We start from the raw sequence: 23341 nt of genomic DNA, 5'->3' as shown, positions 1-23341 counted from the left end.
CCTTATATTATTGATGGTGAAATTAAGGATTTACATAAAGAGACAGACAAAAATCTATCATGGCCTTTGATTCATTCATAAGATGACTTTCCCATTTTCTTGGTCCTCTGTTAGCTATTATAATTCTCCTGTGATTGCATAGCCATAGAGGCAATGCATTCAATCATGGCTTCAGTTATGACCACTATTTTTTTCTTTAAAAACTTAGAAATGAGGAGATGCAGGGGACATGAGTGCTCAAAGATAAGCATTGGAGAAACTTGGACTGTTAAGCAGCAGGGTTGTCTCCTCAGTGGAGGAAATGAATACCTGTTTTCCATCCAGAAGGTTGGGAGTGGATGCTGTTAATAACCTGGTAACCCCTGCTGTCTGTAGAGGGAGAGCTCACCCAAATCCCCAGAATGTTTATCCCAGACTCTCCCTCCCTAGACCTTTATCTTTGTTTCTCAGTCAATAAGAACCATCCTTAGGAGAAATGTCACATGTGGCTTATAGCCTGCTGACCTCCATCTCTGTCAGAGACCACACCAGATTCTAGGCCCTTAAAGTTATAGAACCCATATTATGGTGACATGTACTTTGCAAATAAATTTCAATGTAGTCATGCTTTAAGCTGCATTGTTGGGACTTTTTAGAAAAACAGAAACATTTTTCTAAAATTATACTGTATTAAATTTGTCTAAAATAAACCCATCAGTGTCAACTCTAGAAGTTTTATTCTTACCTCACCCTGGTTGTTTTTCTGCTGGCTGTGGTGCTTGTAGGGACCCCCACACACCAATAGCAAATTATCTGAAAAGGAAATCAAGACTAAGGAGATGGCTCAGTGGTCAAACATTTGCCACGTTAAGTGTATGAGGACCTGAGTCAGTGTGTGCCTAGGACGGTGTCCAATTCAAGAGTTGAAACAATTTCAACTCTTGTTTGTCTCACTGGACCTGGTGAATATCTTAGCTAAAGAGCTATAACTCAGTGGTAGAGTTCTTGTCTATCCTGTGTGATCCCTAGCACCACAAAATCTATTTAATTTTGAAGAGTTATAATGGTTTCCCTTTTTTTTTTTTTTTGTTTGGTTTGGTTTTGGTTATTTGTTTGTTTGTTTGTTTTTAGGTACTCCTATCCAGAATTCTTTAAAGGACTTGTGGTCTCTTCTGTCCTTTTTAAAACTTAAACCATTTATTGATAGAGAATGGTGGCATAGAACAATACAGCGTCCTGTTACAATGGGAGAAGAGGGAGGACTTAGGTAAGTTTATGACAGCTATATATTAGCAACAGTTATGCAGCCAGTTGCCACTTCCATTACCATTTTCACTTAGCTTCTAACTTTAGTCTCCAAAGCACATGAATGTCCGTGTCACTGACTCTTAAAACCTAGTGACTTGGTCTGGGGATACAAGATTGCTTTTGTGCACTTTTTCCCTACTAGCAAAACTGAAAGGAAAAGCAGAGCTTTATGGTCATTGTGTGTGGCTGTCACCCCAAAGCCAACACAAAGAGGTTCAACAATGATAGGAAAAGCTATATCCTTTGATGATTCACTATGCATTATATTTTGATAACTTACAATACTTTTATAGAGGCATTTGGTGATCTATAGTGATCTCAAATGAACATTTCATATGGTTGATTTGGAACCACTGATGGGTATTTTGTCACATACTTGGCTGCTGTGGTTCTAGAAAAGTGTGTGTCTAAATAGGATTTGCTACTTAATGGTGGGTCATAGAATCATTATAAAGATGCAGTCAGCATGGAAAAAGAAACAGAGATGTAATAGAGAATATGAAAAATACCAGAGTACATTCTCCAAGTGAAGATGTATGATGTATATGTATAGAATATTTATTTCTGTTATGGATATAGTCAAATGTGTTTCTGACTGAGTTAAAGTGAAAATGATTCAAATTTTAAACCATTATCTTAACTGTCAAAACTGGCCACTATTTATGCTCTATGTAATCTAAGTTAAAAATTGTGTATTTTACTATTATGGGAAAAATTCTAACTGATCAGCCTCATTTTTAAAATTTTGACTCTGAGGGAAAAATGGCAAGATTACAGAGCCTAGTAAGGCATTTTTCCCTCCTCTGAGTATGCATGTTTTTATTTTTCAGTTATTTATTAACTTACAAAAAGTTCATTTGATTTTCATTTTATACCTATAGTTTTTATATTACATTGGATGAGATTTTTTAACTCATGATAAGAGGATTACTTTAGAGTACTGAAGATAGGATCTCACTCCTATCTGCTCTCTATTTGATACAGTACCTTAAATTTAATAATAGCTGCTTAGTAAGAATGCAAATATTGTGTATTGAGTGGTATAATTGATAAGAAGGTAGTTGAGGAATTAAAGTGCCAATGATGACAACAAAACCAGAAAGGCTTTGTAGAAGTAATTATTAGTATTGTGTTGAAGCACAATTTCATTACTCTTTTTGTAATAATTTTTTATTTGTAGGATATTTTTGCGACTTTAAAAGCCTAAATAAAGGATTTTTAAAAACATTTAATTTATTAAAATTATAAACCAATAAATTCTTGGTTTTGTTTCTTTTTGTTCAGTTTATTTACAAATAGTTATATAATTACTTTTTTTTTTTAACTTTGACTAGGCGTTTACAGTCCTTAATTAAAAATATCACACTTCGAAGAACAAAGACAAGCAAAATTAAAGGGAAACCTGTTTTGGAGTTACCAGAAAGGAAAGTATTTATTCAGCACATTACACTTTCAGAAGAAGAGAGAAAGATTTATCAGTCTGTTAAAAATGAAGGCAAAGCTACCATTGGAAGGTACGGAAACAGAATGCCATGTTAAGGTTTTTTCCTGCTTTCTTAGCTTCTTACTAGCTGAATTACAATTTTTAGATATTTTAGCTATAAAAATCTAAAATATATTGAAAACTATTTTTTTTCCTTGTGGCTTATACTTTAAATTTTTTCTTTTTCAAAATTAGTTGAATGAAACAAAAGTATAATCCATCAGGTAAGTAATTTCTTGGGCCTGCAAAAAGTTAAAGCTTATTTACTATATTGATTTCTGTCAGTACTCGGACGAACTTGCTTACTTCCTTTTCTAAGTGTCATGGGAGTAGACACACACAGGGCAGAGGGATGCTTCCAACTTGGTTTTATGCTTATTTTCTGCTTGACAGACACCCAACCCCCCCCAACACACACACACACACACACACACGAGAAGAAATTTCACTTAGCACTACTGAGATTTGGAACTTGGAAATCTCCTCTTTTGTTCTTTCTTTATCTCTCTAATTAAATCTGCTTTGTGCCTACCTCATTAAAGTTTTTCTCTTCTGAAGAGTCCCCAGTTTACAGTCCTCTTTTGTCTTTGTCTCATTCTGATCCCTGTGGGCAGATAATGTTTTTCTTGAACTGGAATTACTCACCTTCTGACTCCTAATTCTTTTTAATTGTCATCATTTCCTATTCTTAGATTTCTACATCTTCTTGTAAGACATGCTAATGTACCGATGTTTGTAATACTATACAGATTACCATCCTACTCCAAGAAAAACTTAACTTTTTACAAGATGGTTGCAAATTCAAATGGCTTGGCTCAATTCTTAACCATCTTAGTCTGTAGAGACCCTTGCCTCACAGTGCACTGATTATATTCTTCAGTGTCTTCTCAAGTATTTGGGCATAACATTAAGAAATTAATACTGAAAATTGGTGCCTAGAAGTCAGATTGTTGCTTTGATAAACATGACCAAGTGGTTTCTAAGCCTTTGGAGTTTGTGAGAAGAATGTAAAAGAGTTTGAAATTTGGGGCTAGAAAAGCTAGAATGTTCTAAGCAGAATGTAATGAGCAAGCTGTTCTGGTAGGAATTTGAACAAGCAGAATGCTGAGAGAAATGTGGATTGTGGAAGATAAATTCATGAAATTTCATAGGGGAACAAGCACTATATTGGTGTGTGTGTGTGTGTGTGTGTATGTGTATGTGTGTGTGGATTTTTTTCTGTTCCAACAGTAAAATCTAGTAACAAAATTAAAGGAAAGGTGGTTTACTGTGGCTCACAGTTCGAGGTTATTGTCTTCTACTTCAGGGAAAGTCATAGTGGCATCAGCTCTGGCCAACTTGTTTCACTGAGTCTGCAGCTAGGAAGCAGAGTAACAAATGTTTGCACTCTGTTTTCTTTCTTATTAATACAGTTCAGGATCCCAGCCTAGGGAATGGTGTGTACCCACGTGGAGCTTATGTTCCACACACTTAGCCTAAACAATATAACCTCCCAGACCTGACCCTAAGTGACTCTAGATTTTATCAAATTGACAGTTGAGCTTTACTATCATACTGAGCTAATGGCTATTTGTCTTATATTCTGGCAAAGAATCTAGCAACATTTTCCCCATATCCCGAGAAGATAAAAGTATTAAAAGGTAATGGATGAATTTGTTTGGCTGAGGAAATTTCTGGGTAGAATAGTTCACTGCTGTTATCCAGGTCTGCAACAAATAGACAGAAAGACATTTAGAATTGTGTAGTTTGATGAAATAAAGAGCACTAAGCAGTTTTAAAGTTTTAAGCAAGGCATATGCTGAGTAAAGCATGCATAATTGGGTTTTCTGTGCCCCATAATAGGTGTCTCCACTGACACAGCAAGCTACATCCAGCCAAATTGAAAAAGTAAAAGAACAGGTTTATTTTGAGCAAAACTGCTCCCTGTAGTGAGTCCTCCAGACCCCAAAGATCAAGGTGGGAGAAGGGACAGGAGAAAATCTCATGCCCAAACTAAAGCAGGGCACTTATGTACCCTATAGGTGAGCAGTGATGACATGTCAGCCACAAGCTGGGCTTGTGCCCAGTTATAACACTTTGGATAGGGACTTGGGCCACTGGCTACTTAAAGGAAGGAGTCACTGCAGCTGCCAAGAATGTAGAACTGGGCTTTTAGATGGTTTTTCTTTGTTGGAGATTCTCTGAGAAGGCAGGGTTTGGAGAGAGAGAGGAATGGGGCTTTCACAGGATCAAGCTGGCAGTTCCATTTGAACAGTAGCACCATTTAAATCTTTGGATTCTATGTAAGTACCCACCAATACCCACCCACACCTTTAAAAAAGAAAATGTACTTTTTTCTTCTATTTTTAAAATTTTTCTGTGTATTTTAAATATCTTTCATCTGCTTTTTACGAATATTGCTTTATTTATAACCTTTATAACTAATTTGTGTTTTCTCAGTCCTATTTCCTTTCCTATGGTTTTGTCAGTGGTTTTAGTCCCCATAGTCTCAAAGGGAATGGAACTGTTAGGAGGTGTGGCCTTGTTGGAGGAAGTATGTCACTGTAGAGGTGGGTATTGAGGACTCAGATGCTCAAGCCAGGCCCAGTGTGGCACTCTCTTCCTGCTTTCTGCTAATCTAGATGTAGAACTCTGAGCTACCTCTCCAGTGCCAGGTCTGCCTGTACATCACCATGCTCACTGCCATGATGACAATGGACTAGACCTCTGAACTGTAAGCCAACCCTAATTAAATATTTTCCTTTATAAAAGTTGCTGTGGTCATGGTGTGTCTTCACAGCAATAGAAACCCTAATAAGACATAGTATGACTCTTCCTTTCTCTGGTGGCTTCCTTTTCCTTGTTATTCTCAGGTTTGTATTGGATATCTTGTGTTGACATGATGCATCTTGTAAACTCTTTGTCTTTGCCATGAACTCTCATTGTTTGGTGGGAGTTGTATTGAGTGACATGAAATCATGGTGCTGCTCACAGTCCTAATTATTTTTCTGTGGTAACATTCCCTGGTGAGTTTTCTTTCACTGCCGCCTTTGCTCTATGCTGGTTATTTAATATTTGACTATTTTGAGTTCTTTCTGGACTAGCTGTTTGTCCAGATTCCTATAAGGGTCCTAGCTATGTCCCAGGCCATGAAGAAATACCCACTTTTTCGTATTCATGGAAGTGACATGTGAATTCTTGTAAGTTTTATTGACGTTTATACACCAGAGATCAGAAGCATTATAATTGCTTATAAAATTGAGTATTGTGCCACAGCCTCCCCACTCAGCACTCGAGTATGTGTATGTATGTGTGTAAATTGGACTAGACAATTCAGGTCACCATGCATATACCCTATTTCTGTTGTCACATGAGAGACACTAATTTTCCTCTCATTGTATATGTACCTCTTATTTTGAAGAACCAGCCGAGGAATGTAGTCAGTGTTTATTGGCATTTTCCTAGCTGACTTTTTTGCTTGGTTTTATGAAAGATGGGGTGGCTTTTCTTTTTATTTTTGTTTGGCGATGTTGATAATCTTTGACATTTTATCTCTAGGTATTTTACTGAAGGGACTGTCCTTGCACACTATGCAGATGTCTTGGGTCTTCTGCTAAGATTGCGGCAGATTTGTTGTCATACTCATCTTCTTACAAATGGAATGTCTTCGAGTGGTCCCTCTGGTAAGGATATGTGATTGGTTCATATATCATCCAAAAGGACAGATTCTCATGACTTGAATTTGGCCTGTTACATTGCTATGACTTGCTTTCATTAAGATTTTACAAATTACATCTTTGTGTTTGTGTGACTATGCATGGGGGCATGTGTGGAGGTCAGAAGACAACTTGCAAGAGTCAGTTCTTTCTATACCATGTGGGTCCTGGGATTGAATTCATGTTGTCTTTGGTGTCATGTGTCTTTACCTGCTGAGCCATCTTTCTGACTCCAATAATCTTTTGTGAATGAAAAGTAAGTCTGATGTCTTTGCAGGATTTCCAGAAGAACATTCAAACTGGTTCTTTCTCATATGCTGCTAATTTAGAAGATACTATTTTATGCTTGTGTGATGTGTATTAAATGAAATGGCATCTTCTTATAATTCTAAATTTATGAACATGTGCTTTGTAAATGCCATAATAAAGATGAAAGACAATTAAGCAAAGTTCCTTATATAAGATAAGATATTCTAGTTACATTACAAATTTTGCTTTATAATTAATTTTGAGCCTCTTTTTTTTTCCAGGAAATGATACACCTGAAGAACTAAGGAAGATGTTAATAAAGAAGATGAAGTTAATTTTGAGCTCTGGTTCAGATGAAGAATGTGCAATTTGCCTGGATTCATTAACAGTTCCTGTGATAACACATTGTGCACATGTGTTTTGTAAACCTTGTATCTGCCAGGTCATTCAGAGTGAACAGGTTAGTTTGTTGTCAATTATGGAGTCAGTGTTTGATGGAGTGATACAACTTGCTTTGGTGTAATAAAAACCCAACCAAGTTCAGGGGATGATAACGTATTCTATACTTGAATTTAGTGATATACCTTATTTCAGTGTTGTAATAGGTGATGTATTTATCATAAATTAAAACTTTTTGGAGGTACTATGTTTTAGTCAGTAATATTAGTTTTAAATTTCAGATCCTTGTGATCAATTAAATATGTTAGTAAAGTAAGACACAATGAATTTAAGTTTTATAGTAACCATATGTTTTAAAAAGTAAAAAGCATCATGTTTAATTTAGTCTGATATACTTAAACTGCTTATTATATTTTTTTCCCTAAACTAAGTTCAAAATATGGTGGTGTTATACATTTATCTGATGGTATTGTACCTAATTTGGCTTGGCTATGTCTTAGGGATCTGATTGACACACAGCAGCTCTTTGCCATGTTGAACAAAGTAGGGTAAACTAGGACTAGATTCTTTTGTGGAAAGTGTTTGAAACTGAATAATACTTGAAGCAATTTTTCAACTAATGTAAATTAAAAATATTTCAAATTGATATGTAGCATACATGTAGGAAAATACAAATTATAGTTGTAGGCTTGACTGTGAAGTAAGCATAGCTGTATGAACTACTACCCTTATCTACTCTCCTCTTCCCCACCAGTCAAATGCGTGGTATCTGATATGCCAAACAGGGTCATGACCCACACACAGGTTGAGAACCACTGCATTAAGGACTCTTCTTTTGAAGAATTGCGTGCATGTTTACTGTATTATAGTGAAGTTGAAGAAATTATTCATATTTTATTTAGTAACAGACGATACTCAGTGCTCTGAGCTTCAGCCATTAGTCAGGATTGCACACTTTTGCTCTGTCCTTTGTATATGACTCTTGGAACACATGGGCATGTTTGTGGGTTTACAGTTCGGGTACAGGTTGATCCTGAGTTGATGAATGTGACAAAAAACCCGAATAAAATGTTAACCATAAGGAGTGTAGAACTTTCTATGCATTACAGAAAATTTAGAAAAATTTGTGTCTTTATCCTTTTGACAAGTATGGTTCATTCTTTATTCTTTTGTAATAGCCACATGCTAAATGCCCTTTATGCAGAAACAGTATACATGGAGATAATTTATTAGAATGCCCTCCAGAAGAATTGGCATGTGACGGTGAGAAAAAATCCAAAATGGAATGGACATCCAGTTCAAAGGTAAAGTGCCCATGTGCACATATTGTAGTGTTATTTCATATTCAATGAGGAAATGTCATATAGTAAAATAGTAATTGTAATTCTGTTTTAATCTGTCATTGCTTATTATTTTGGTGCTACAGGCTTATATTTATATTTAGTGTTAAATTTAAGTTGGAAAAGAAAGGGATTTGGATTATTATGGTATTTTTTTCTTGTCTCTATTCTTTTGCTTTTTAGTTAAATTATATGAAAACCTTTCAGTGCTGGGATTTGTTCAGTGAATGCTGCATTATGAGAACTTGATTAAAATTAGTCTGTGCTAATAAATTTTTAAAAACTAGAATATTTGGACTTACCTTACCAATTGAGATATAATCTAATAGATATGATTTTTATTTTTCAGATTAATGCTCTAATGCATGCTTTGATTGAATTACGGACAGAGAACCCCAACATAAAGAGTTTAGTTGTTTCTCAGTTTACCACATTCCTGTCTTTAATAGAAACACCACTTAAGTAAGTTTAACATTTTTTTTTTTTTTTTACTTCAGATGGGAGGATTATTGTATGTGTGTGTATTGATAGCAGAAACAATGCTTTAATGTTTTATAGGTTTAGTCATTTCATCGGTTTAAAATGATACTCAGTGTAACTACAAAACTTCTCCTGAGTATAATATCTTAAAATTAAGTTCTGACTTTGTTTGGCAGATGGCTAGGTGCTTAGTAGGCATTTGCTTTATTGAGAAATGAATGTGTAGTGACTGGGAAAGTGCTTACGTAGCTTTGTGCAAGGCCTTGGGTTTAACCGATCTTCAGTACCACATAAATTAATTAGTGAATGAATTTGGTTTAACTAAAATTTGTTAATTTTTAATATTTTTTATAGTATAGTATTACCTGTCTGTCTTCTTTTTCCCATTAGAGACTCGGGATTTGTGTTTACTCGTTTAGATGGTTCCATGGCTCAAAAGAAAAGAGTTGAGTCAATTCAAAGTTTTCAAAACACAGAAGCAGGATCTCCCACTGTAATGCTACTGTCCTTAAAAGCAGGTGGAGTTGGCTTGAATCTTTGTGCAGCTTCTCGGGTGTTCTTAATGGATCCAGTAAGTAATTACATAGACTTTTCAAAATGTTGTCCTCTCACCCCCAAACAAAAAGAAAGAAAGGAAAAAAGGAAACAAAACCTGTTTGGTAGATGCCTTTGTAGTTACAATTAATTGTGGTAAAAGTAATATGATCCTTATTTGCAGATGAGGAAACTGATGCACCCAAGAGTAAATAAAATTAAACAGTGTGCCTAGTATCACACAGTACTCTGTAAAACCAGTGAGATTCTTAGTTCTTAAGTACTATTCTGTGCACTTCTATTCTTCTGAATACATAAAACTTGCCTGTTACAATGTTTTTAGATGAAGTAAGCAACAAACTAATGAGATCTCGCTTTGTGTTGTATGGTCAAGGCAGTGTGAATTTGACTATAAATCAGACATAGTGGCTCCTTTTGTGATGCCACCTCTAATTTGCCTAAGAATTAGGTCACATTCAATTTTAAACCTCTTTCTTCTGAGACTTAGGAGTTCCTGGAGGAGACCTAAAATGAATAGTTTAGACATGTATCCTGGCTGATTCAGGTTTAGCTGTCCATCAACATGTTCTGGTTAAGTTTTACTAGCTGATAGAGTGCAGGCACTTGTGGTTGTATAATTTAGATCCTAGAGATAAGAGAGCCACAATTCACTGCACTTTTCTCATTAAAACAGGATCTGTCATTGAACCTGGAGCTTGCCATTTTGTACAGACTTGTTGGCCAGTGAGCTCCTAGAATCCACTTGTCTCTGTCCCCCAATACTATTCCAAGCACATGGAGCCATACCCATCTTCTCTGTGGGTGCTGGGCATTTCACATCGAGGTCCTCATGTTTCCACAGCAAGTTTTCATACCACTAAGCCACCTCTAGCTCTTGCTTTTATTTTTTAAGAATCTTCGATTTTAACTTTTTTGCCCTCCCCTTTTCCTCCCGTATCTCAGTCCTCCTGTTCTCTCCTGTTCTCCTCCTTCTCCCTCTTCTTCCCCTCCCCCACCCTGCTCCCAATTTGCTCAGTAGTTCTTGTTCCCCTCCCTTTCTTTGGGGGACCATATGTTCTTCTCTTGGTATCCTCCTTGTGTCCTAGTTTCTCTGGTGGTGTGGATTGTGGTGTCTTAGTCCTTTGCTCTATGTCTAATATTCATATATGAGTACATACCATGTGTGTCTTTTTGTGACTGGGTTACCTTACTCAGGATGTTTTCTTCCAGTTGCATCCATTTGCCTTTGAATTTCAAGATTTCATTGTCCCCCACCCCCATGAGTAGTACTCCATTGTATAAATGTATCACATTTTCTCTATCCATTCTTCAGTTGAGGGGCATCAAGGTTGCTTCCAGGTTCTGGCTATTACAACACTGCTATGAACATAGTTGAACATGTGTCCTTGTTGTATAAATGTGCATTCTTTGGGTATATACCCAAGAGAGGAATTGTTGGATCTTGTGGTAAACTGATTCCCATTTTCCTGAGAAACCACCATACTGATTTCCAAAGTAGCTGTACAAGTTTGCACTCCCACCAGCAATGGAGGAGTGTGGCTCAGCCATTAAAGGCTAGGCTCACAACCAAAAAATATAAGAACTCATGTACTTTTAAAGTTTATTTTGGAAGTCCTACTGATTTCAAACACAGATATACACAGATATATATATATATATATATATATATATATATATATATATATATATGGTTGCTTCAACAAGTCTGAAAGAGCTTTTAGAACTTTTGACTACCCTTGAACCTTTTTAAAAAGTATTTGTATTTTATCAATGGAGAAAAGAAGACCAGCACAAGAAGAGAAACTTTTTTCATATGGGGGGGTCTAAGAATGACATCTTTTCTGTGGTCTTTTAAGCCATCTGAAAATGCATAGTTTTTCATTTTACACTGAAAAGTCACAAGGTGTTCTGATCAGTTGGCAGGTTATTATGTTGCTGCTGCCACACCAGTCAGACTTTTGTTGGGCACAAGTTGAACATTCCTATCTGATATACTCTAAAACTTGGATCTTTTTGAGTACTGACTCAGACTTCAAAAAATTTTGGACTTTGGGTTTTTGGATTATGAATCTATGCAGACATTCCAAAATCTGAAACATTGAATGTTAAAACATACCAGTTGTAAACATTTCAGATAAGATCCTCATTTACTGCTGAAGTGGATAGAATGCAGTATGTGGGGAGAGGGCTGCCTGTCTTCATAGTGATTGGTAAATAGCTTTCTGGCAGGGACATGTGTAATGTCAGTGTTTGAATTCAATTAGAAAAGGAGGGATACATGCATACTGAGATGAAGGACTAGTGCAGAAACCTCACACAACAGAGCAGCAGTCATACAGTCATCTTCTTCCTAGGCCTGGAATCCTGCTGCAGAAGATCAGTGCTTTGACAGATGTCATAGACTTGGCCAGAAGCAAGAGGTTGTCATCACAAAAGTGAGTTTAAAGCTACTTGTTTTAAGATTATGTTTGCTTTTTAAAAGTAACACAGGCAATATATGAATGTATTACTGCCTTGATTGAAGTAGAATTGAGAAGAAAATGTAAAATTCACCCTTTTTTCTCTTTCATAGTTTCAAATATGTTCCAAGGTTTTTTTTTCCCTCTGTAGTTACATAAATTCTTATTCATGTATATATCTCAACATAAAAGAAATGAAAGTGGGGTAATATTATTATAATTTATTCTTTTCCCTTAAAAATGTATTGAAGATTTACTGTCTATATGCATTTAGATCAACACTGTCTTCCTGTGGTAAAATGTGTGTACAGTTTATCATTACAGTCATTATTTTAAACACATAGTGCTTTTGCATTAGGAATACTCTACAGTGTGTAATTACTAGCACCATCCATCTACAGAACTTCTCTGTCATACCAAACAGAATCCTTCTATATTTGTGTTATACTCCTTTACACTCCCCATTGCTCTCCACTACCCAGCCACTCACAGCAACCATTCTGCTTGGTGTCTGAATCTGAATCTTCATTAACACCTGCACACAGATCCATCATGACTAAGTAGCCTTAAGCTTTTTTATAAAATCAGTATTGTTATGCAAGGTGCTATACATACATCCTTGTGCACATATACCAGTATTTCTTCGTGGTAGATTTACAAAATTATATTTGTGGATTTAGAATTGATATTAAATAACATCAAGTTGCCTTCAGTTTAGGGCATGTAATGCTTCTGGTGATGTAGCTCAAGGATAGAGTGCTTATCTAGCCTATAGAAGGCCTTGGGTTTGATCATTAACTAGCATTACAAAACAAAAAGCAAACAGTAATAGTCTTTTTGATGTATGGAATAATGTAAATGTATGTGATTATAAAATAATAAACATGTACTAATTTACATTTACCTTAAACACAGGCCTTACATATTGTTCATATGTCTGAGGTTCATGGCTGTTTTTTCCTGTGAAATACTTGTTAATTTCTTCTTTGATTTTGCTGGTAGTACAAATAGTTTTATAGAGTCAGAGACTTCTTTTTCCATTTTGATTCTAGTTTATTATATATATTGGAAGTGGTTTATCCCCAGCTCTTGTCTGTAAAGTTTCTGAGCTTTTAAGAAAAAGTTTTAAATTTCTGATTCAAATGTGTTCTACTTTTATTTGAACATATTTATTATTCAAAGGCTTTTTTTTTCCCTGTAGTTACAGAGCAGTGAGCATTGAGAACCCTTTACCTTATCCTTGGCTTATATTAGGTTTTAATGTCTCAGGGATGGAGGCTTTATTTTCACTTTTAAAAAAGTTATTCTGTATTTACTTATGATTCTTTTGGAAGATACTATATTTTGGGTTGTTTTGAAAACTCCATAGTCTTTCCTACTAGGAAATGTGCATAGGGTTCTATTTCTTGTCCATTCTCTTTCACTGATGTCTTCCTGTTCTTGGAACAATACTTTATGATTCTTTTTCCTTTTTACAAAGTATGTTTGTGTTGGGAGCTGTAGAGATAGGTAGCTCAGTAGTTAAGAGTGCTTGCTGCCTTTTAGAGGACCCAAGCTTGGTTTGCATCCCCCAGATCAGGCAGCTCAGAACCACCCCCAGTTTCAGAGGATAATCCAACATGCTCTTCTGGCTCAGCACATTATACATAAACAAAAATAACTTAAGAAAAAAGTATGTTTATTTGTATACCAGTATGTGCATATGGAGGCCAGAGGACAACCTAGGGTGTTGCTTCTCAAACACTATATACTCCCCTCCCCTCTCTCTCAATGGATTTCACTGGCTTGGACCTTAGTTGTGTGCCATCACTGGGATTATGATAAGCATATTGTTCCATGTCTGAGTTTTTTAATGTGGGTTCTGCAGCTTGACTTAGGGTCTACTGACTGAGTCTACAAAGTATGTTTAGATATCTGATAGAGTTCTCTTTAATGTTCATTTTGAAAATTGTATTAGTTATCACTGTTACTATTGCAAATTTGAAATCTACACTATTATATCCCACTTGAGGAATATTGTTTAGGATTTACTAAATTTATAATTCTTTTGATAACTGTCATCTTTAGCAATAAGAAATGTTCTGAATAAAACATATTTAATAGTATATCTAGTTTTTTTAATGTATTTTAGTAAAGTTGTATGATACAACTTCCTTTGTTATTGCAGCAACTAAGACATTTTACATTATAGTGTTTGTAGGAACACTTTGTTATTTCACATGAAATGTTTGCCTACAAAGTTTCTAGTAGAGATCTTGAGTAAGACTTGGACATGCCTTTTATTCCTAGGTGAAAATTTTATTACCTTTAATATTTTTATCAGAAATGTTGAATTTTTCAACTTTCTTAATCATCTTTTGCCATATTGGCACGTACCTCCTCATGTACATAAAGACTTTCATTGTGGAAACTTCATTTGACTCCTAATATAATGCTAAATTCATTTTGATAATTTTCTAGCTTCAGGATACCTCTATTATTTGTGTCTGTGATTTTCTCATGTGATGGTAGGGGTGGTATAACTTTTGTGCTCTCAGCTATATTCTTTGTACAAGAAAATGACATTGGTGAGAAAGGGAAGCCATGCTTAGCTCTTGTATATGTTGTAAATATCCTCATTGTATGTTAAGGAAAGGACAGAAGATAGATGTATGTATGTATGTATGTATGTATGTATGTATGTATGTATGTATTTCTAACATACACCATAAAATATCCTAGTTACTTCAATAACAAAAGCTGTATTATAGCTGAACCTATTTTTAATGATACTTCAAATAGCAATAAGTTCCATTGTAAACTGGCCTGAAATATATCTATATACATATATATGTATCTGTGTATGTATATACATACGTGCAATCATTTGACTTTGAAATGTGGGATTGTTGAAATATAAATTTTTTTAAAGGTGGTATGTTTATTCTTTCTAACTTTAGTGGGCAGTGTTGTTACCATGTTTCTTGTGTGGCTTAGGAATAGTCTAATTAGTAAAGTTTTTTTTTAAGAGAATTGAAAAAAAAAACTATTTTGTTACCCGAAAAGTTCTTAACCAACTTCATTTGTTTTTCTTTTCGAAGTTCATTGTAAAGGATTCTGTCGAAGAAAATATGTTGAAAATACAAAACACAAAAAGAGAACTTGCAGCTGGAGCTTTTGGAACTAAAAAAACAGATGCTAATGAAATGAAACAAGCTAAAATCAATGAAATCAGAACTTTAATTGATTTATAATTTGTGGGATTTTTGTAAGGTCAGTTCAAGCAGATACCTAAGTTTTATACATGAAAAATACAGATTTAAGAATGAGATCTAGAAAATACTCTATTTGGCATATTTTATATTAATAAAGTGATATAACTGATACATCTCTTCTACATATGAATCTTATTTTTAATGATAACTTCAGATAGCAATAAGTTCATTGTAAACTGCCCTGAAAGAGGGTGTCATAGAAGTCTTTTGCTCTCCAGCTTTGCATAATGCCTTTGCATTCCTGCATCTCCCATGTATTCCACATCCTCATTCTTTTGTTTTTCCATTTGTTCACATTTTATTGGTGACAAAAAGCTTAAAACAAATTTGACCAAAAACTAAGTTCCATTGAGTTGGTGCAGGTGTGCCTGGGTAGGGGTCGGTTAGCCACTGCAGGAGATTGGGGGCCAGGGCAGAGCGTCCAGCAGTGAGGCCTCCACCCACCATGGGGAAGAACCCGAGGGCCTGCAACTTCTGAAGCTCAAACTGGAAAGAAAGCCTCTGGCCATGGTGCAGGCGGTGACCCCAGGGTGCCACATGTTCATTCTTAAGTGTGGTCATAGCTTATACATTTGACTAACTAGATCAGTTTTTGTTGCAAATATTTGGTTATTCACCAAAGCCTTTAATTGGTGATTCAGTGGATCCACCGTCCTTGTAAATTATTAAGAAATATGTATACAACCTATAAGAAGGATTTTATTGGATGTTCAAAAGCTATAGTTGTATCTATAACCAAACCTTAAATCAAAGACCAAAGTTCAAGGGAGCAAGTTAATTGCAATTTTTATAGCTTCATTGAGATGTAATTTATATATGTGACTTGCAGTATATATTTTGAAAAAATTAGGGACCTCATCAAAGATGTATGTCCGTTTTTAGTGAAGTGGTACTACATTCATTATTTAAATGCAGTGGTGGAAGCATAAGGTGTAAATAGTCTGTAGGGGTGAGGGAACCTGTTCTACCCAGCTTGTTTTGAATGTTTAAATTACGTGTTTCAAATAAATACTTATATAAATTGTTTTTACTTATGGTTTCTGGAAATAGCTTTATACATTTTTATCATACAGAAGACTGCTCTACATGTGAGAGGCATGACAAGTCAGGATGGATGTTGGGCTGGATGACCTCCAAAATCCTTTCAACTTTTCCTCTTTTCCTTTTTTAAATTTAAATTAGAAACAAGCTTGTTTTACATGTCTATCCCAGTTCCCTCTCTCTCCCCTCCTCCCCTGCTCACCACCAGTCCCCTATTCCATCCCCTTTCTGTTCCCCAGGGAGGGTGAAAAACATTGTGATCTTGAATGTAAAACTGACTTTGTGTATTTAAAATCCATTTAATTTTGGAATTTCACTAATCCATACATTTTTCTTAACCCCCTTTTTTGTTAATAAGAAAACTTACTAGTTGCCACAAAATTATGATGACTTTGAGTCATATTTAAAATGAATAAGCAGTCAGGTTCTGTAATTGGTAGTTTTATTTTCCTGTGGATTTTTTCTTTAAATCCGGGTAAGAGAAAAGCCTCATGGCTTATGGTACTGAAGAACATTTGAGATTTTATTTATGCTACCAGAGACTTGACTGAAGAGATGATAGGTACCAGTCTAAGGTGTATACCATATGTTGCACCCTGTAAGTCCTCTCCAATCTTTTTATTTCTCCAAAGGAACAGGATTAGCCATTGAGAATCTTGGTACCATTCCTCATAGTAACAGGTGAGGCAGGCATGGTTTTAGGGAAGACATTTCTGCAGGGGTGAAAGTGGAATAACTGCGATTGGCCTGCTAAGGTCAGGAGCCCTCGAGAGATTTTCTACCTTGTAGGACTAATTCACACACAAATCCAGTGTCAAATCCGGGATTAAGGTTCTGTAGTACCCACACAGTGAAATTAAGTATAAAGTGTTTCTGGCCCAAACAAATAAGAAAGAAACCAGCTTACCTGTTACCCAGCTTAACTATTTTAATTATAGATAAACTCAGGCTCAGAAGTGAAGGCAATGTGCTGCTTACCCAGAAAATTACAGTATTGTGATTTAAAATATATTCATAGCAATCAAATTTGTCAAGCAATTCTTTTAGTATATTAAGTAGTATTAATAAAAAAGTTAATTCAAGATATATAAACCACTGGAATGAAAAATTTTATGCTATGCTGTCTTATTACTTAGAAATATATTGAAAATACTGTATTTCTAATTGTGTTTCAAACTGGATTTTTCTTTAATTTTAAAATCAATAAAAGCTAAAAAAAAATTTACTTTCCTTGGTATCATCATTTAGTGACTATTTTCTTTTTCACAGAAAAAAATTGTTTCACTTTTATAAATGTTTGTTGCACATTTTTTCATTGAGTCACTTTAAAAAGTACTGTTACTGTAATTTACTTATTCACATTTAAGTTTTGTACAACTATTGAAATTCTCATTCAGATCTTACTTGTATATTTGAGGTTTATATAAAATAAATTGATCTGAAATACTGGGTTCCACTTAATTTTAAGAACAGTGGGAATTGTTAAAATAACAATGTGTACTAAATTATTTTGTTCTTAAAAATTATACTTTTGTGATTAGAAATAATCCTATTTATTAACAGTGAGTATATTGCTCACAAGGGGATAGAAATGTAAGAGCATATTTATTACTTCCATAAATGTCCACCTTATAATTTGAGTTACTGCCTCTTTTATACATCTTATTACAAACTTTCAGATGTTTTTGGGTATTTTGAAGTTTGAGCTGCTTGAAAACAATTTTGTAAGATTTTTTTCAGTAAGGTTTAATTAAGGCATCTTTGAAAGATGAAGGTCATGGAAGATGAAGCCTACCAAAGAAATAGTAGGCTACTTCGTGACACTGCAGCCACATGACTTGGTATACCTTTATATACTTTTTCTAACTCTAATAACATCAACAGACTTCACTAAATACCTATTATGTAAAATCTAAACATCATACCAGCTTTTTCACCTTAAAGCTTAACTTATGCTGTATTAAAAATAGAGAACAAACAAGTCAGCACTTGATTTCACAGAATTTGATGTTTATAAATCTTTTCTAAAAAATATTTCCAATCGTACTGTTTCCTATGCACTTTATTTGGATTACGTATTGCTTAGACACAAAAATAAGGTGGGATTCTGTTTATCTCTAGCAAAAAGGAAGACGAATATGACTTTGCCAAATTAACTAGAGGAGGTTTGTGATTCCATTATATGATCTGGCCAGTGGCAGAGCCATTTCAGTCCTTTAGGTAAATATCTCTTGTACTTGAAGATCACAGCAACTCATTGTCTACCAGTCCAAGTGTCTGAAGATATTTTATCACTAATACAATTTTAAGTAAGTAAGTTAAGGAGTTCGTATTACCAGCCTCTGAGTTGCTTCCTAGTCATTCTTGTCTTTAGGTATCCAAACCCATACAGATTAGGAATGACTCAGATATCTATAGGATATTACAGAAGGAAGATAGGGACCATAAAAGTGAGGGCATAAAAGCTGTTGCAGCTTCTGTCAATTAAATCTTGTTTTTCCCATTTATATTCTCTGTTTTCTTCAGCTCAATTATTTGTGATACCTTATAAAAGATTGTTTTAGGCCCCACTCTTCACACCTTGCAAACCTGTTGCAGCCTACACTCTATTGTTGTGATGGGTCATTGCTCTAGGGTGACTGAATGAATGCATAGATTCAGGCACCCAGAAGTCTAACAAACCTATGTTGTAATTTATTTATTTTTTTTTTATAAAAGAGAGATCATTGGTCCACCATAGAGCCAGATAATTCTGAAAGATTACTGAGTATACTAATTACTGACATGGCCTGATAATTTAAGGTTTCAAGAGTCAAACTATCTGAATACTCACCAAGGATGTGATTTTTCTATACTGACCAGATCTGTCACAATCATTGGAGAATAGATTTAAATGTCTTAGATAATTTTAGAAACATATACCAGTACGAAGGTTTGTATTTTTGAAACTGACCTGTTGCACAAATTTTGAGAAATTACTGAATGATTTTTTTCCCCAAGGGTGAGGTAGAGAAGTACTTAAACAACCAAGATATGTCAATAAGTCTTTATTTGTTATATATGGTTAACCATCAGAGAGAGCACACTGCAATTTTCAAGTAGACAGAACTGAAAAAAAGTAAGTCTGCATGCTGTCTTCATGGTGCATAGAAAACAGGTGAACTAACACTAGCTGGTAGACTTATAAATCACTCCACTGTGTTAATAAAGGCTGTTTTAGCCTGGAAATGGAATTAACTCTCTGACAGGCTTTGGGCAATTCTAAATTGCCGGTCTAGTGAGGGGTATAACAAGCAAATATGGGACAATGTCATATTTTGTTTTGAAGTGAGATAGATGGAGGGTCAAGTTCTTCAACTTGAGAAGCATCTTAGTAACTTAATGTTGGCTTTCCTTTGCCATATATGTTGGCAACTGAAGAAATTAGAGTTTCTGGAAAAAGTCGAGGGTTAAACAGAACTTATCCATATAACAGAATTACTACTTCATAACATCTGACCATTTCTCATCTTTTGTCCTGCCCAAACCCTCATCTGGTGAGGTATAGTGAAAGCCTCTAACAACTGAAACAGACTTTTCAGCCAGCTTCACATACTATAAGTATCAGATATGTGCCTAAGACGTGGATGTGTCCACGGGGAAATGGCAGTGCTTCTATTGTAGGTAAGTGTCAAGTTTTCTCTTGATGTTATCAAAAGAATCTGCTCCCATGTAATCAGCCTGGCCCTGTTCCCACCGCTCCTTTCTTTCTTCTGAGGACATAGACGGTTGTGGTGTAGCTGGGGCTTCCCCAATGGACAGGTGTGACAAAGCTCCTGAGACATGTTCCTAAAAGAGAGAGTCATCAGAGGCACCTTAATAGCTGGACTTCTGATGAACTTAAAAAATACAATAAACAGACCATGAGAAAAGCCAAAATGAGTCATCATGCAAAAACTGAAAAGCATTACACAAAACAAACAACAAAAAAGACAAGAATACAAGGGCCATATGATTTTTTTTTTCCCTGAAAAAATGAAGATTTCTTGACTCAGTGAAAACATTGGGAGAACAAAGTAATTAGGGTTAATGTTTAAGTTCTGCATACCTTTCTACAGAAGCCACAAGAGAAAGCCAGTGTATAGACCAAGTCTGAAAGCTGCAAACAGTTCAGTAGAAAGTGTAAGATGGACGGACAAGGGCACACAAATCTCATGATAAATTCTTGATCCATGTGGGCTTGGAAAGGTTGAGAACTTAAACAAAATGATTTCTCGGATACTGTGCTTCACAAAGAACTTACCCAGGGAGAGACAGTGCACACTCAAGTCATTGTTTTTATGAAGGAAAGCTAAGTGGTTTGAGGATGTACCAAATTTTCCTGTTCATGCTTTTCATTTGGATTGCAAGTAGCATCTATTCTTGCAGCTTCTGATAATGTGCTTGGTTTTAGACAACTGTTTTTGTTTCCCATCTTCACCTTTTCATGGCTTATAATCCTCAGCTCTTGTGTATTGGAAAGAATGTGACATGCAGCAAATCTACTCTACCTTAAATTTGAATCTCATGGCATATGGCTAGCTAATCAACTAAGTGCACCATAAAAGACAACCTGTGCTGCTATTCAAAAGCTCTAAGCTGTGTAAATACTAGAAATCTTACTAGAAGAACAACTGATAAAATAGGCAATGCTTTTAGCAGAAAAAAATGATGGAACAATTTTTCTAGACTTAGTTTACTGGCATAAATGTTGTAACTGTAAGTATACTGTTCAAGAGTTTAAGTGAAGGGTTTTTACTTAAAATTATAGATGAGTATTTAAAATGTACTCAAACTCCAAGGAGTTTAGGTATAGGGTTTTTACTGACATGTGAACAACTGTTAACCCATGTATATAAATATTCTGAAGCTACAAGGAGTGTATGTATATAAATATTCTGAAGCTACAAGGAGTGTAGGTACAGAGCAACATCATACTGCAGGCAAAGCAAGAACATAAGGTCAGCCCTGCCTTTACCTTCGACTTGCAACATAGGTGTTAAAGACATGGTTGCTTATCTTATCAAAAAAATTCTCCCTTCTGCCATCAAATGTTATATGTATTTATTGGCTCTAGAGATAAATTTTCATAAAGATTATAGTCTTTCAGACATGAGTTTGAGTCCTAATTGTTACTGTAACCTTTAACATGAGTAAATTTCCATGACTTCCTTAAGCCTTATCATTCATCTACAAAGAGGGGATATTAACAATAACTACTTAGTTGAATGGGCTAATTGTACTAAGCAGTGAAGGACTTACTATGTTGCTAGCCACTGCTGTGGATAGTTATCATGTTACAGTACTGAATAAGAATATGCTATTTACTTCTCCCTTTCTCATGCCTATATTGGATACTAACTCATCATTTACTCATGGTTTTTTTTTTGTTCTTAATATGTAAAAAAACATTCTTCTTCTTCTTCCAATTCACCATGAAGAACAAACCTCAGAAAAGTACCTTTAAAATCAGAAAACATGCTAATGAAGGTTGTTATTATAAAATTTACAGTGTCATGCCGCTCCCAAAAAGGGATCATTTCAAGATCTTAGGAGAATAAAATAGGAAATCAGATTATTCCTACAGTATTTATTATTTATTATGTATTCCTATTATTATAATTTTCACATAAAGTTCATTTTTTAAGCAGAGGCAAATAAAAGATATATTTAAATGTTTCAAGTTTCTACGCCCATAAATATGGCATTCTTCCCACCTCTCATACCCAGTGCTAGAGATGGAAGGTAGGGCTTTCATACACATGTAAGCATTCCCTTACTAGGCTACATGCCTAGCCTAGGCACTCTTTCTTTGTATAGATTTATAATATTAGGAATCATCTAAGCATCATTTTTATGACCAATGGGTCAAGAATTCTATAGTTACAATGTATGGATGTATTGAAGAATTCCAAAAACATATTTTTTAAAATTTGCCACATAATCTACTTTTGCTTTTAGGTGCTGTTATCATCTCCCAGCTCTAAGATGGCCATAGCTTTTCCCCATACAGTCCTATCTCTATTTAAAATACTACTATGATTTCCTGAATTCTCTCAATATATCAAGTTTTAAAAGTACAGTTCTGAATTTTGTGAAATACAAATGAAAACAAACAGAACCTACCATCATTAGATAGGAGCAGGTATCTTTCACAAGGCCTTGGTGTTGGAGCAGGGGTAAAACACTCGTGGTGAAGATGTCCCACCACAGGTTCAGAAACTCTGGGTGACTCACAGTTGGATCTTGAGATTCACATTTGACACTTTTTGTTTGGGGACTGTAAGTATAATTCCATGGCTTGATTTGTCCCAAGAAGTGCACAACTTTGGCATTTGCACCAAACCTGTCAAATGAATGGGTAGAAAGGGTGAGTGGATTCTGAGCAGTAAGAGTATTAGCACCTTTTTTCTGTGTGTAGCTTCAGTTGTGCACCTTCCATCCTGTAGTAGGAGTTGAAAGAAAACTACTCCACTGTAAGGAGATACTTTGACATGCTCATGTCAAAGGAGCATGGCACTTCCCAGGATCTAAGCTCTTAGGCACACATCCTAAAAAGATGTATTTATGTAGTGGCAGACATCACAATGTCAAAATTGCATTGCTTCTAGTCAAACTAGAAGCAGTCGATACACGTTAGGTGAAGTTATTGAACAGTAAATGTGCATTCTCTCCTTTCACCACAGAGGGGGTGCACTTCTTACCTAGTACTAAACATGGTCATAGGATTTGATTTGGTCAATGGAAGATAGAAATGTGATTGCCTTGTGAGCTTGCTTGTTTGTGTTTACCCTCTCTGAGAAGTAAAAACACTCCTGCCAGCAGAACCATGTTGTCTGTAGCCTGCTGATTACAGAAGTACCAGAAACAAAGGATATCTTTGCCAAATCTGTGGCCTGGCTCCAATTTCAACAAGGAATGGATGAGAGCTGTCTCTTCTGATCTGCCAAGACATTAAGCAATACATACTTACTTCTTCAACAAATGGTGCTGGCATAACTAGATTCAGACATGTAGAAGATTGCAGATTGATCCATATCTATCACCATGCACTAAACTTAAGTCCAAATGGATCAAAGAC

The 23341-nt window shown here is 35.4% G+C and overlaps 2 protein-coding genes across 2 annotated transcripts in view; one reads left to right on the top strand and one right to left on the bottom strand.

Annotated features, from left to right (window-relative positions):
- Positions 1–15323, top strand: part of Hltf (helicase like transcription factor) — a 52647-nt gene extending 37324 nt beyond the window's left edge. The window contains exons 17-25 of the mRNA XM_027392103.2: positions 1111–1246; positions 2622–2801; positions 6308–6432; positions 6996–7174; positions 8292–8417; positions 8803–8915; positions 9324–9504; positions 11843–11923; positions 15028–15323. Coding sequence (XP_027247904.1) covers positions 1111–1246; positions 2622–2801; positions 6308–6432; positions 6996–7174; positions 8292–8417; positions 8803–8915; positions 9324–9504; positions 11843–11923; positions 15028–15180 — 1274 coding nt within the window. The 3' untranslated portion in view covers positions 15181–15323. The remainder of the gene's footprint in view (positions 1–1110; positions 1247–2621; positions 2802–6307; positions 6433–6995; positions 7175–8291; positions 8418–8802; positions 8916–9323; positions 9505–11842; positions 11924–15027) is intronic.
- Positions 15324–19274: 3951 nt separating this feature from the next.
- The window catches only part of Gyg1 (glycogenin 1), a 36563-nt gene continuing 32496 nt past the window's right edge, over positions 19275–23341 (bottom strand). The window contains exons 6-7 of the mRNA XM_027392104.2: positions 22387–22606; positions 19275–20070 (exon numbers count right to left, since the gene is read on the bottom strand). Of these exons, the coding sequence (XP_027247905.1) occupies positions 19897–20070; positions 22387–22606 (394 nt within the window). The 3' untranslated portion in view covers positions 19275–19896. The remainder of the gene's footprint in view (positions 20071–22386; positions 22607–23341) is intronic.

Source organism: Cricetulus griseus (genome assembly GCF_003668045.3).
Source record: "Cricetulus griseus strain 17A/GY chromosome 1 unlocalized genomic scaffold, alternate assembly CriGri-PICRH-1.0 chr1_0, whole genome shotgun sequence".
Lineage (NCBI taxonomy): Eukaryota > Metazoa > Chordata > Mammalia > Rodentia > Cricetidae > Cricetulus > Cricetulus griseus.
The sequence above is the reverse complement of the archived record's forward strand: the minus strand, read 5'-3'. Positions and strand labels throughout refer to the sequence as shown.